This window comes from Peromyscus maniculatus, chromosome 3, assembly GCF_049852395.1.
Source record: "Peromyscus maniculatus bairdii isolate BWxNUB_F1_BW_parent chromosome 3, HU_Pman_BW_mat_3.1, whole genome shotgun sequence".
NCBI lineage: Eukaryota > Metazoa > Chordata > Mammalia > Rodentia > Cricetidae > Peromyscus > Peromyscus maniculatus.
In genome coordinates, this window is record NC_134854.1 from 143,989,772 (window position 1) to 144,004,648 (window position 14,877).

Here is a 14,877-nt window from a genome sequence, read left to right on the forward strand (position 1 = left end):
GTGGTAGGTCTGCAGGCAGGAACTGCCCTCTCCCCTCCCCCCAACATACACAACACACACACACACACACACACACACACACACGCACGCACGCACGCACGCACGCACGCACGCACGCACGCACGCACGCACATGCACATGCACATGCACATGCACATGCACACACACACACCTCCCTCTTTTCCCTACCTACTCTTCCTCTGGTCCCTTCCCAACCATTTCTTCCCACTTGCCAACTCATATAACATAGCCTCTGGCTTCTGAGGCTTCCAGGAAGGTAGGAGATGGATGAGTTCATGGTGGGCTTTCAGACGAGAAGGAAAGAGAGGGAATAGGGCACCCAGGACACTGGGCACAGGACCCACACCCAAGAAAGGGTGCAGAGATAAGCATTACCCAAAGACAATGCTCAATGGCTAGAGTAACAATCCATGGCCTGGCCAGTGTGGCTCTATTCAGACAGCCTCCAGGCCGTCCTCCCAAGCATCCTCAGGCCATCCTCCGAGTATCCTCACGTTCACCCAGCTCTCTAAGACTTCTTCTTTTGAGAAGGAACATCTGTGAACTCTGAGTACTTCAGCTGCCCTGGCTCCTGGCTGCCCCTTTTGTCTCCTCCTAGGCTGCTATGGGTACCTTGCTAATTCTCATTGGACCAGCTAGTGAGAAAAAAAAGGAGGTCTAAAAGAGGGACTTTTAGAAACCCTGCTGCCGCTGCTGGATGCTATGACAGGAAGTCCAGGCTCCTGCTGTGGGGCCAGTATGGAGCTCTTTCCTGCCACCTGGTGGCAGAGCCAAGCAACACCCCCTTTTGTTTTTGCCAGTACAGCCTAGAGAGCATCCTTAGAAATCAAGCCAGGTCCCTCCTCGGTGCTCATCTGCCACCTGGACCATGGAAGGTAAACTGTCTGTGTGGACACCCCCTCCTAAGAACTGTGTTCTTGGCCTCTCCTTTGCCTTCACCTTCTTGGGCACCTCCAGGGCTCTCTGAATCTCGCTTGCTCCCCCTCATTCCAAGGGACTGGCTACCTCTACCACTCTCCGCTGGCACAGGTCTAGCCCCCTGGTGACCAAATCCACATGGCTTCCTTGTTGATTTAGCTGCTCAATGAAGTAACAAGGGCCGATTGGATCTAACAGGGATGAGAAGCTTCTTAACTACCCATGGAGAAAGGTCAGGAAGCACACATGTGCTTGGGAAACAAATACAATCGGCAGGAGCCTTGCCTGGCAGGTCGTGTCAGATGGAGGTGGGCTGATCCTAGGCCCAGCATCTGGATTCCAGCTCTTGTGATAAGTGGGGTTGGCTCTCTCATCTGGTCTAAGGAGCCCGTGTGTAGGTTAGATAGGTAAGACAGAATTGCCATAGACAGACAGGATGCCAAAGCCTGAGCCCACCATGGCCAGGTCCATCTGTAGATCAGCATCCAGTCCCATTGCTGTGACAAGAATCTGCCTGGACTGACAGACACAGGACTGACAGACACAGGCTTGCTCTGTCTGTCTCAGCGGCCTGAGGACAGAAGCTGTATTAGAACCTAAGGCCTGACCCTGAGGCCAAACCCTATAAACACTCCTCTTCCCCGGGGCAGACCTGATCTGGTAGGATATCCATCCATGTAAAAACAAAGGGGCCTCACTTTATCCTGGCTGGGTCAGGCCTCTACAGAAGAGGTGGCATTTGTTCTGCTGTGGAGAGAAGGGTCTCAGCGACACAGGAGCTGACAGGACAGGCTGGGCAGCCAGCCACCAGGGGATCTGAGTTCTCTACCTTATTGCAGCTTCAACTTGATTCTTTGGGCTTTTCACACAGACAGTTGGGCTGTCTGAATTAACCGTCATGTTTTTCCAATCACCGTTCCTTATTTCTTTTCCTGGTTTTCCATCACCCAGTGACTAGAAGTGGTGGCAGGCAGAATCCTTGCCTCCTTCCCAGTTTTGACAAAAATCTTAACATTTCACCACTGAGTGAGATTGTTGATGCAGGTGTTTGATGGATGTCATGTATTAAGCGATGAAGCTTCATTGGCTCCAAGTCTGTTCTATTTAAAATTACTAATAAGTGTTGAGCTGGGTGTGGGGGTCCAGCAATTAGGGGGTTGAGGCAGGAGGACCATGAGTTCAAAGCCAGTGGGGCTGCGTGGTGAGAGCCTGTCTCAAAAATCAAAAACTAAAACAAAACAAACAGAATAATGTTGAATTTAACTTACTTCCTTTCTGCATCTGTTAGGCTGACCATACTGTGTTGTTCTTTTACTCTGGTGATGGGCTGAAGTAGACAAATAGATTTTTCTTTTTATTTATTTTGCATTCCGACTACAGTCTCCCCTCCCTCCTCTCCTCCCAGGCCCCCCCCCCAATAGATTTTTCTAATACTAAGCCAGCTTCTTATTCTTGGAACAAACCCAATTTGGTTATGGCATGCCGTTTTTTTTTTTTTTTTTTTTTTTTTTTTTTGGTCATACTATGCCATGTTCAGTCTGTTAATATTTTGTGTATAATTTTTGTACGTAGCTCCTAAGGCTAGATTGGCTTCTGCACTCTCCTCTCCAAATTGTCCTTACCAGAGGTGAAGAGAAGGGTCCTTTTGTATTTAAGGTTATGTGGAGTTTGTAAACGAGGGGGCTAGGACTAGTTCTGTCTTTTCTGAAGGAGTTCATGTGAGGTTAGCATTCTCTGTTCCTTGAGTGTTCATAGAACGTAGTCAATCATCTGATCCAGTGTCATGTAGAGCTTTGGGGAGTGTGTATACAGACTTTAAAAAATGACCCGTCACTGTCACATACCTCAAAATTACTTTTTCCTCCCTCTTGCCTTGAATTTTTTTCAAAAACAAACTCTGGCAAGCTTTATTAAAGGGAAAGTTCTCCTCTGCTCTCCCGCAGTCTGTGCTGGCACGCTTCTAATAACATCAGAAGCCCCCAGATCAATGGCAGCCAGCATGTACACGCTGTAGTATTTTCTGCATGCTGTGCCCAAGTCAATATTATTGCCGCTGTGTCGATGGGCAGTGGCTTTGGCCTACCTCTTGTGTATCCTGTGTCAGCTTTCCTCAAAGCGGGGCAGCTGGAGAGAATGAACCATTGTGCTTTGCTCTCTGATCACCTTCAGAGTCAGCTTGTGGCCCAGCATGCATGTTGTACTTTGTGGCCGCCATCTTTCTGCCTTAGGTGTCCAATGGCCTTCAGTCAAAATGGCTGGGGTGTGAGGAAGAACCTGGTGGGTTTTTTTTAGAAAGTGTCTTACTGTGTAGCCTGAGCTGTCCTCGAACTCACAAATCTCATGTTTTAGCCTTCCAAGAGATACTAGGATTGGAGGCATGCCTGGCTCTATTTGGTTGACCATTTTGGCAAGACATTTTGATGGCTGTGGGTTTACAGTTTCTTTGTAGTGTTTGGTTACAAGGGACCTGGGTAGTGCTTATAGCTCCGACTTTAGTACTCACTCGCTGGCTGGGTCGTGATCTGCCTTAGAAGCTTGTCAGCTTTCTTGGTCACCCAGTGAGCTTTCAGTTCCATCGTTCTTTCTATTACGTACAGAAATGGATGATTTGGATGATTCTGTTGTTCTTTCTCCCACTCCTGAAGCTAGATGTCTCGGTATCCACAAAAAGAACAGCTAACCTAGTTAGTTGCAGTAGATAGCCCCAAGGAGCCTACATCCCCATGAAGGGGGCTGAGGGCTCTCCCACCCCAGTCTTCCATGCCCCAAGGGCAAGTTCTGCACAGCCCAGATGTCTTGAAGGGAAAGAGGCTGAGGCTCTTAGGAAAGGGAGCAAGGCAGGTCTGCCTAGGGGGCTTGAATCACAGGGGAATGTCAGGTCTCCAGCCTTCCCTGCAGCTAGCCCTGGTTTTCCCAGAGTCTAGTGTGGGCCTGAGGTCACTTTGTCCTGAGGTCGTGAGAGCAGGGCGCCCTGAGTTGCTAGGGGCTAGCTGGTTCTCTAGGGAGCAGAGCACACAGACCTGTTGGAGGGGAGTGGGGGATGGGAGCAGGGTGGGAAGAGTTTCCATTCTTCCTGCCCATCTCCGCCTGTATCCTCTGGCCTAATCCAGGATGGAGTTTTCCCACTGGGACTAGTTCTGGACCTGCCCTCCTCCCATCCCTGATAATTTAACCTCCTTGCTTCCCCGGGAGCCTAGCTCTAGGCCTGGTCGCCTACCTTGGAAGAACAGGGCAATGGTAAAGAACATGGCCATGCTTTGGCTCCTGGGCTCTGGTGGGCCTCAGTCCTCCCAGAGAACTGCTTGGATGTGGAATGGACCTTGCTTCAGACAGTCATGGGTGTACCCTGGGATGGGGTGTCCTCACAGTGTCCCCTCACTCCTCATCCACAGCTGGAACCTCATCTGCCGTATGAGCCAGTGGGTCAGAGGAAGGAGTTGGTGGGTGGTGGATGAAAGGACTCACTGAACACAGTACTTGGCAGGCTGATTAGCCAGAAGAATGGCGGCAACGGTCATCTGAGTGTCAGAGCAGAGACAGCAGAGCTGCTTTCCTGAGGAATCTCTCTCATCAGGTCTCAGAGTCATGCAAATGCATCCTGCTCTGGCTGGGCCTCACCCCATAGTGCCTGCCTCCCAGGCCCACAGTGGCAGCTGAGTCCTGCAGTGTACTCATTTCCCAGTTTTGCCTCCCCCAAAGCTAGCTGCCTGCCCACCCTCAGGCCCTTCCTTTGTTGGTTTGGGTTTTCTGGCAATCATCTGATCTGGATATTCTAGAAAGGCTTTTTTTTTTTTTTTTTTTTTTAATTTCCTTAGTGAGGGGTGTTTTTGTGTGTGTGTGTGTGTGTGTTGTTGTTGTTGTTGCTTTGTTTTGTTGTTTCATGTTTACACCTTAGTGGATTTTTTTCAGTGTAGGTAAATTTATATATCAGGACATAGTCCTTTGGCACATTACCTTGGCTTCTACCTCAAAAAGACGTGGTTTCAGGCTGTTTCTCTGGCCCTGACCAGGAGAAACTGCCCTCTTTGGACAGCATCTCCTCGAATACTCAGTTTAACACGGGTCCACATCACCCTTGCCTGTCACCACACTGTGTAGATACAGCTGGACATTTCTTGTTGCTGCGAGATTTCCCTTGTGTGGCCTTGAGAGCAGAGCTTTTCCTGTAGTGATGCGTTTTCCTCCCACCCTCTGCCTGCCAGCTGGGTACGAGCTGATTGTTTAATTCACCTGCTCTGGCACCAGCATCTTATTCTGGCCCAATGTTTTCAGTCAGAATCCCATAAACTCTGGGACCCCTGGAAAATTTCTAAGTCAGTCACCAATGCGTGACCCCTCCATCTACAAAGTGCCATCACAGGCACTGACCTATGGCAGATGCACCCAGAGGCTCTTTTAGAACATTCTGGTTTCTCTTTCTTTCTGAAGGGTGCCCTTTCTCCTGGACCACAGGGCAGGGGCCAGAATGTTGGGAGAATGGAGCTGCCTGCTAGCCCGCTTGCATCATTGGTCCTGGGGTCCTCTTGGCCTTAGGCCCTCTCCCAGGCCTAACCCCAGCTGAACCCCTTGTGGATGCTCTCAAGGGGCCAGGCTTCAGCTTTCCGGGTCAGAGAATTCCCAGGATGGGACAGGTCCATGCTGGTATCTGCTTCTTCTGGAATTTCCCACTTCCTGAGAAAGGGTGAAGTTATGTTCCCAAAGGTTTTAATAGAGGACCATGGAGCCAGCCTGTGGAGCTGTTTAGATGTCTGGATCTTCAGAATTCTGGTCACCTGGGAAGCTGGGCCTTCTCTTTGCAGGTGCCAATCATTTTCCTCCTCAGAAGAGATTCTCTGGTGCATGGCTGAGGCCCCCTCCTCTGGCCCTGCCAGGAGGATGCACCCCTAACAACCTCCTGCCTTGACCATGGAGCCGAGCTCCTTAGCTGTGAATAGGCACTCAAATCCTTCTCCCCTCAGCTCTCGTTCCGGCCTCCTAGACACGTCTTTTGTTTGTGTCCTTGTTACAGTATCTTGGTATAGATTTCCGGCTAGCAAGGAACTCACTATGCATTCCAGGTAGGTCTCAAACTCAAGGTGACCCCCCTGCCTCAGCCTCCCGTGTGCTGGGATTACAGGAGTATGCCACCGTGTCCATCTCTGAACCACTCTTATAACCGTTACTTGGCTCTTGTCTTGTTCTTCCCAGAGCCTTGGATCCCCTTTCTGCTCCCAGCAGGACCTAGCACTCGGGAGGGGGTTGCAAACACTGCCCCACTTACACTCAGTAGCTGTTTCCACCACAGTGTCCCACAATTCCTTCACCCGAGTCTGTTCTCCTGGCTTTGTCAAGCTATCCCCTGGAGTGCGTGCTAGAATTGGGTGTGAATGTTGGTGAAAATCACACCTGGATGTTCAAGCCTTTGCTCTCTACTGAATGCACACGTGTACTAGCTGGGGATGGGGGCAGGTTGCTCTTGCAGAGCAATCTTCTGACCTTTTGCCTCAGCTCTGCCTCAGTACCCACCCATCAGATGTCCGGTCCTTACTATTCTAGCACCCAGACCTCAACTTCTTAAGACAGGGCTTCCTTATGGAGTTATACTCTAAGACACCATATACTATAAGACTGCTGTGGCCAGAGAGAAGCTGGGTATCCCCAAGGGCTGGTGGTCACTATATCTCCTTTCTGGACCTTAGTAAGGGAGACAGTCTGATCTGAGGAGGTGTGTGTGTCGTGTCCCCCCGCCCCCCCGACCCCGCCCGCGAGTGACAGAAACAATGGACACAAGTTTGCTCAAGTGGCACATTTCAATAGAATCTCTAAAACTCTATGAATTGAACAGATAAAATACCTCTGGGCTATTTTGTTACAAAATATTTGCCATTTGGATTAGTTGCTGAGTGCAGCCACCCTGCCTGTCCCCAGAGAGCTGTCCCTCCATCTGGTGAAGGGTGAGCAGGGGAGGAGAGGTACCGCTGGAAGATGGACAGCCGATGCAGAGACAGACAGACAGATGGCATCAGGAACCTCTCCTGGGTAACAGAGATATCCTGGCAGGCTCTGGACAGGTGGGTGGGGTGGGGTGGGGGTCAAAGATCCAGGGCCGAAACATGTTTTTGGGAGCAAGACATCTTTGCAGACGAAAAGACAGACATCCTGGTTGCCAGGAAAGGCTGCCAAGACGGGGCCTGCATTTGGAGGTGGGTTTGCCTAAAAGTAGGTAGGAAACCTGGCTCCACCTCCCACTTGATTTTGGAGTTGGGATCAAATGGATAAATTGGAAGAGGGACCCAGGCTCCCCAAAGTAAGGCCTAGAGAGTTGACGAAGGGGGGCATCTTGGGGTGATTGGATCTGTGAGCTCAGCCAGCATTCCACTGTTCCCTTAACTTTGAGACAGCTGAAGTCTCAAGGGCCTCCTTCTGGGCCTTTAGGAAGACCGGTGGCCCTGATCTGGCTGCTGCCATGGGGGGAGGCAGGAGGCTTCTCCCGGGTTCTCTGGGAACGGAGATACAGATGAATTCTACCATTAGCAGGTTGGGTGACCAGACTCAATCCAGGCTGGGGGCTCTAAATTCACCTGACCAGTAAGGGGGGCCAGCTCCCCGCTCCTGCCCTTGGGCTATTGGGGCTCAAAGCCCTGCTAGCTCAGGACCGGTCCAGGTTGTGATCCCAAGCAGCGTGGCTTCCTGTGCTGGTCTTTGCTCCTGCCAGCAGCGTCTGGGGTCAGCTACAACCACCACCTTAGGCAAAGCTCTCCTGGGAGGAAAGGGCATGGTGCCTGGGAGTCGGGGTCCTCAGAGCCAGCTCATGTGGGCCAGCCCCCAAATCTCTCCTGGAGCTGGAGCTCATCGGGAAAGCCAGGCTTCAGCTGAGGCGGGAGGGACAGAGGATGCTGTTAGCTTGGAGCCTGATGTGAGCAGGAGGCAGGGCTCGACAACACTGAGCTTCCAGGGCTAATGCCCCTGTTCATCAGCCCCTGACGTCATGACTGCTACTCCAGAAACACACTTAGACACCCTCATAACTCACCACCACCCCCCCCCCCGTGAGTCGTACATTTCCTTCTATTTTCTGCCCTCTCATTCATCCAATCCCACCCAAAGCTCTGCTCTCCCTGGGGTCTAGTCCTTTCTGCCCCGGTGCAGATGGGTGAGGGGTCTAAGTGGTGCACCCTATCTGTCAGTTGTTCCGCTATGACAGGTTGTGATTATTTCCTGAAATATGGGTGCTCCAGAGGGGCCCAAGGCAGCCAACTCAGAAAAACACAGGCTGGGAGCCCCTGGGGAGATAGCATATTGGCCAAAAGTTACAGAAATGGCCAGAAACTCCCCGGGTGACATCATAATGACCTCTGGGTGAACACACACACACACACACACACACACACACACACACACACACACACACACACACACACGCATGTACATGAAAGGAGGTCATTTGGCTCCTCTAAGAGCCTGGATGCCACCTATCTGGTCCAGAGTGCTGAATCTTGGGCTGTACAGCAGGGTCCAGGAGAAGCCAACTCACTCCCAACCACGGCAGCATCCCCTGTGCCTCTCACCTCTTGGGAAACCTTAAAAACAGGCTATGACTAGGAGAGCATCTCGAGGAAGGCCAGAAATAGATGCTGGCATAGGACAAAGGAGGCTGGCTTGGCTTGTGACAGCCCATGACATCACCCCTGTAGTTTATGGGGCCGCCTCATCTGTCTGGGGCTCTGTAGGGTCAGGGCCACCTGTGCTGACTCTGGTCCTGGTAGGCCTGGAAAGTTGATGAGCCCTGCTCGGCTCGGCTGTGCCGTTTTGAAGGTCCAGGAATTCTTCGCCATCCCTGCTGGAAGCCAGCCTGCATTTTCCAGGGAGGCAGTATTTCAAGGCTAGGGCGGCAGAGGTGACACAGTGACGCGGACCTCACTGCCTCCCCCTGTCTGTGTGTGTACGCAGAGGCTGCAGAGTCATACCTGAGGAAGCCCTGACTCCAGGCCAAGTCATACCCCATCCCCTGGCTTCTGGTTCCACAAGGAAATAACCAACCCGGCTCTCACGTGTGTTTATGGATAACTGCCTGTGTGCACTTGGTATTGGCTGAATGTTGCTTGAGGCTAGAGAACCAAGAAATGGTCTCGAAAAGTGCACTTTGTAGACATGATCTCACGGTCCTGGGGTGCTGCTGAACTGACCCAGACAGAACTGGATCCCCTGCCCCCTTCTCTTTCTTGGATCTTTCCTGGCTCCGGGTAGCTCAGAATTCTCTGATGGTGGCAGGAGGGCTGCCATGGTGAAGGGAGCCAACATCCCCAGGGAGCTAAGAACCTGTCTCCTCACTACAGGCTTGGATGGCTGGGGCAGCAGACAAAGGCCCCTCCATAGAGCCGGGGCTAGCTTCCTTCTATTCAGCTGGGCTAGAGATACACCTTACGCTGGGGTAGTCTGCCTCTGCCCTGGGCGGTGCTGCTGGCAGGTCCAGCCATTTGCTCTTGTTCACTGGCCCAAGGCATGAATGTTAATAGATCAAGATTCCAAGCCTATCAGCCCACGGCCCCTCGGCTTCTGTTTCCTTCAATGTATAGTCTAGTTAGGGGAACATGGTGAACACAGAGGAGAAGGCATGGCTCATCTGCCTATGTGGGACCCCTAGAAGAGTGAGAAAGTGCTTACATAGTTGTGGTGAGGTACTCCAATAAGTTAGCGACGGATGGTTAGGTCAAGCAAACCATCTTGCCAGGGCATTCTCTTTCCATAACAGTGATCAGTGGCCAGGAAGGCATTATGCCAAGATGTGAGGAATGGTAAGGGGGCAGCCTAAGCTCCTGAAGGATAGACAGCCCATTGGGATAGTGGGGTGCTAAGGGTAGAGCCTACACCAGGCTCCTGGAGCCACTGGAATAGCGGCGCCGGAGCAGCAGAGAGCCTGGCGGACAGAACTGATGAGGGTGGTTGTACGGGGGTGGGGGTGGGGGCAGTGGGGGCTGGTGGATGACCTTAACTGGGGAGCCTGGACCACGCAAGGGTGTCGAGCCACAGGAATCTGAGGAGGACGAGGCATAGCAGGACAGAGCCTGGCTCAGCAGGGGCTCCATACGGGCCAAGCAGGGTTTGTCCAGGACAATGACCTTGACAATTTGCTGGCACTGCACCAGGGTGCCTGGGGGTGTGGGTGGCGGCGGTGGCGGCAGCGGTGGGGGCTGCTCCCTCAGGGGGCTAGGCTGTGGGTCTGGCAGCAACGGCGGTGGTGATGGTGGCGATGGCGGTGCTGGCTCTCCCTTCTCGGCCCCCAACCTGGGGCTGTGCTGGGACGTTTGAAGCCTGTTGTGAATTGACACCTAGTTTAGAAACAGCCAGAGAAGCATGACATGTTACCACTAATTCCCAGCTGCTGGGGCTGGCCACCCAAGCCTCCCGGAGCCTCCCTTCAGACCTCTCCACAGGATGCTCTCAAGCCTGGCATAGACCCCATGCTGGTCTCTCCACCCACAGGAAACTGCTTCTAAAACTACTCTTCGTGGTAGTATGGAGACTGCCCATGACAGCCATGGTTCTCCAGACCCCAGGCTCATCATCTGTGAGATGGTTCTGCAGGGAAAACTTCTCCCTATGTACTTACTCTCTACCCCCTGAGCTTGAGACACAGGTCCGTCCTCCTAGTGGCCTGGGGTGTGATTAAGGAGGAAGCCTCATCATTTAAACGGCCATCAAGGTGCCTGTGCCCAGGATGCCAGGGGACCTTGAAGGGGTCCTGCGAACCTAGCCTGTCTTCCTACACTCCCTAAGGCCGTGGCTCCTGTATGTGAGAGCTGCTGAGACCGTCAAGGGCAGAGTTAAGTCCCCATCACTTCCTGTCCCACCTGGTCTTGGTTAGATCTGCATGTGACAGGCAGAGAGATGGACAGCCCCCATCCTGGTTCCTTGCATGGGTCAGGAGCAGGTGGCCCAGACAGACTCATCGTAAGAATGTGGTGTTACAGAGTTGAGCCCAGGGTTGCTGCTCAGACCAAGTACCGGCAGCAGCAGCCCCCCCCCGCCCCCCGACACTAAGAGGTGCCCACTGAGGGCATTGCCTCTGAGTCCCCAGAGAAGTACATTAACATCAAACTGGGTATTGATGGCCACATACCCTTGTCCTGCCTGTGAATCAGAAAGCCTGGTGGCAGACCCACGCTTCTTCAGATGGCTCTGATAAGAGACCCCCTACTTGTGCCATATGGGCCCTGATTCCTCTCTTCAGACTCCCATTCGTGGTCTGTCTCTGGTGCTGGGGCCTCTCCTCACTCTTGTTCATCTGTCTCTGCCCAGAGTGTCAATAACTCTTCTAATAAAGCCCTTACCCCACAACAATCTGTCCCCCTGGAACCTGCATCTGAGACACTTCACTCATGAAAGGCTCCCATCGATAGGCCTGGGAGCAGAAACACATCTAGCCCCCTCCTGCTAGCAGAAGAGGTAGAGGAAGTAGGCAGAAGGGGAGGAGAAAGATTTAATTCTTCATCCTCTTCTACCCCATCCCCCATCTCCCTAGCTGGTAGCTATGACACCACCATCCTCTCCAAACACAGGTGCCTTTCAGGGGTGGCTGGGACGCTTCTCTCTGAAGATCCTTTCTACAGGACCTGTCTTTTCCAGGTGCCACCTTGTAGGGCCAGCTCCTCAAGCCACAGAGTGGGGATGCTGAGGCCACAGGAGAGAGGACCTTATTCTAGGCCTGAGCCAGGACAGCTCACACTCTGTCAGAGGCCCAGAGCAGCATTTACCAGTCCTGTTTATTGCCTAAAGGTGTAACTTCAGGGATCTCTCTCCTAGGCTTGTGCCCCTCAAGCTTCGCAAGCCCAAGCACCATCATCAGCTTCCACAAGGCTTTTTCTCTCCACCCTCACTCCGCATCTTAGCAGCATTGCCCAGGCCTGAAATCACCCTGGATGAGGTGTCCGGAGTTCCTTGCTGTTGAGACACACAGCCTGCAGAGGGCATGGCCAGTGTCTCCGTCCTATCTGGGGATGTTATAGGCAGAAGGACCATGTCACCAAGGCACAGGCTAACCTCATGCCTACTTGTATTCGGAACAATTCTCCAGAAGTGGCCTGAGACAGCCTGACCAGGCTCACCCTCCCTGCCTTCCAATGCCCAGCACACAGGCACCCTGTGCCTGGTGCGCCAGTGCTGGGCTACCCGATTCAGGGCCGCCGAGCCTCCCCTCCCTTCTCCTTCCTCCTCAGTTGCTCCTATGTAGCCCTCAGCCTCAGCCTGCACACAGTCTCTGCTCCCCTCCATCTGCATGCCAGTCCCACCCCAGCCCAGATCCTTTAAGACTCAGTAAGTGAAAAGCCAGAGAGAGAGAGAGAGAGAGAGAGAGAGAGAGAGAGAGAGAGAGAGAGAGAGAGAGAGAGAGAATGAACATGGGTAGCAGTCAGAAGAGCTCAGAGAAGATGGAGGAGTGTCTGCCACAGGGGCTTGGCTAAGCAGTGCCGGAGGAGGAGAGGGAGCTGGGGCTAAGCTGAGAGGCTATGGGGTGGCCAGATCGCCCTCTGCTTAGGGGAGCAGAGGCTGGCAGGGTCCCTGGAGCTAGCTGGAGGGGCAGGGGCAGCCTTGCAGATAGCCATGTGAGCCCTTTGGGCAGGTAGGAGGGACGAGGGGCATCCTATGGCTTCTCCTCCCTCGGTAGCCCCGCCGGGAGGATGCGCTGGAGGGTTGGTGGCTAGGGTTATCTGCAAGGCTGAGAATGGGCAGCTGCGGGAAGATGCGGGCGCAGGGCAGGGGATGGAATACCCACCCTGGGGGCTGGTCAGCTGCTGGGGCGGGAAGCTCCTCCGGGCAAAGGTGCCTCCTCCAGAAACACGTGGGGGGTGGGGTGCGGGGACAGAGAGAAACTGAACTCCCAGGTATCCTGCGGCTCCCCAGGGCTTGGCAGGCAGCTGGGTGGGCTCCTCCCTCACAGCTAGGGGACCTTTCCTGCTAGAGGGTGCGGGAGAGGACTGCCTATGAGCAGCTGGTGGTCCTCAAGGCCTGGCAGCCATGGAGAGGGTCTGAATGGGAGACAGTGTAAGCTGCCTCTAGGGGCTGCTCCAGCTATTACTTCCAGGTTCCTTTCCCTTGTGGCTTGGAGACGCAGGCAGCCTCTCCTCCAGTGAGGAGGGTCTTCAGCTTTACCAGCTCATCCCCCAGGAGAAACTGAGGCATCTCAGCCCCCCCCCTGCCGCCCTTTCTCCTGTGCTCACCCCCACGCCATGGCCAGCTTTCCAGAGACTAGTGCTCCAGGGAAACAGTCCTTCTCACTGTCTCAATCCCACTCCTCCAGTTTACCCAGGAGGTATCCAAATGTCCCTGGGAGTGATCATGGAGGACTTGACTTCAGGGAGGACTTTGGGAGGGAGCTCAGGCTCCCTGTAAAGGGGATGGGAGGGCTTAGAAATGGACCATTGAGCCTCTGATGCAGCATGTAGTATTTGGGGGAGTGAGCAGTGGGTTAGGGAAGTGGGTGTGCAAAGAGCGTGGAAGGGAGAGCCACAGAGTTTTGTGGGTTCATCTCCCCGGGCTGGGCTTGGCCCTGGAGGGCAGTGGGCCGGGTTGGCTGGCTGGGGAGCAGTTTGGCAGTGCTTGTGGCCTAACTAGGCGCTGGAAGAGTGGCGTTACCCATGCTAGCAGTAACTTTTAATGGTATCTCTTGAAATTGGTAAAATGGTGAGTCGGGCTGGGGAGGCATTGATTAATACCTGAGAAGAGAAACAACAGAGACGGTGAGAAGAGGGACAAGGGGGTCACAGGATCACTCACCTGGATGCCACCAGGCCTCCACTTACCTCCCCCGAGCTCTCCGCCGCTCTCTCTCCTGCCATGGCTTCCCTTTTGGCTTTGAATGCAAACAGCACAGGGCTCATTCTCCACCGGTCCCCCCTGGAACCCTCGGCCCTCCTCCTCCCCATCCAACGTCTCTGCCCCTAGTGGGGTGGGCAGCAAGAGTGTGGGTACCACACACACTCCGCCGGGTGCTGCCAGGCAGAGCAGGCTGGATATCCGGAGTCACTTAGTAGCTGTGTGATTTGGGATAGCATGCTGCACCTCTGGGCCGCCACAGACTAGGAGGCCTCTGGAATTCTGACAGTTGCCCCCGGGAGTCATTTTCTCCCAGTCCAACCCTTGCCAATATGATCTGGGAAACCTGGCTTTTGAGTGGGCCCTGATTGGTGGGCACCATGTAAATGCCCTTCCTTCCACCATAGGTCCCTTGAAGGCGGGGCTGCCATTTGCTGTGGTCACTACGCCTTCGAGGGACTGTGCAGTTCTGAGCATCTACCCACAGCATGGCCACCACAGTGCTTGCCACCCATGGCGCTGTTGACAGCTTGTAATTAGGGATGGCAGCTTCTCACCACCTGGTATGCATCCGGGACCCCCCTGTGGACCCCCAGGAATAGCTTGATGACTCTTCTTGGCTAAGGACTTCTGAAGCTTAACCCTTGAGTTTCTCACTCCCCATCACCAGGGTGGCAGTTTTCAACCTCTGCTTCCCCAGGTACAGAGGAACCTGTACAGTCCGGGGCACCACGGGCAAGACCCCGGAGACACACACCCAGATCTGACAGGGGCTTGCAGCTCCCCCAAGAGAAGCTGGAAGGGTGAATGATCTCAGCAGAGAAATGGTGGTAACACTCAGGCAGTGGCCTGACATCTGAGTCCTTTTGAAGTAAAGGGGGGCTATTGGTTTAGGTGGGTGGAGAGTTATGGCAACCTGTAGATGATAACTCAGAGAGATGCTTTCCACAGCACAGAGCCTGAAACCTTGCCAGGGGAGGGAATGGCCTGTCTTGGCTGGTTCAGCCAGTCCCTGGGAGGCTGTCTATCCCTAATGTGGCATTAGAACTAGCTGTAGAGGTGTGTGTGTGTGTGTGTGTGTGAGAGAGAGACTTGGGACTGTAGGAGTCCACTGTGTTCCTAGCTCAAGGAGCTGCCCTGTGCCTATGG

General features: G+C 53.7%; 1 protein-coding gene across 7 annotated transcripts in view; it reads right to left on the bottom strand.

Annotated features, from left to right (window-relative positions):
• Window positions 1-9,635: 9,635 nt before the first annotated feature.
• Window positions 9,636-14,877, bottom strand: part of Iqsec3 (IQ motif and Sec7 domain ArfGEF 3) — a 93,822-nt gene continuing 88,580 nt past the window's right edge. For 2 of the 7 annotated variants that reach the window (XR_013050133.1, XR_006070574.2), the window contains 3 exons: window positions 13,716-13,765; window positions 12,689-13,628; window positions 9,636-10,230 (listed from right to left, as the gene is read on the bottom strand). Coding sequence is in view for 3 of the 7 variants with exons in the window: in XM_042274032.2 (XP_042129966.2) it covers window positions 9,783-10,247; window positions 13,716-13,765 (515 nt within the window). In the remaining 4 variants the exon portion in view is untranslated. Of the gene's footprint in view, window positions 10,248-12,688; window positions 13,629-13,715; window positions 13,766-14,877 lie in introns of all 7 variants that reach the window. The other 5 variants (XM_042274032.2, XM_042274029.2, XR_013050132.1 and 2 more) reach the window with 4 other exon arrangements.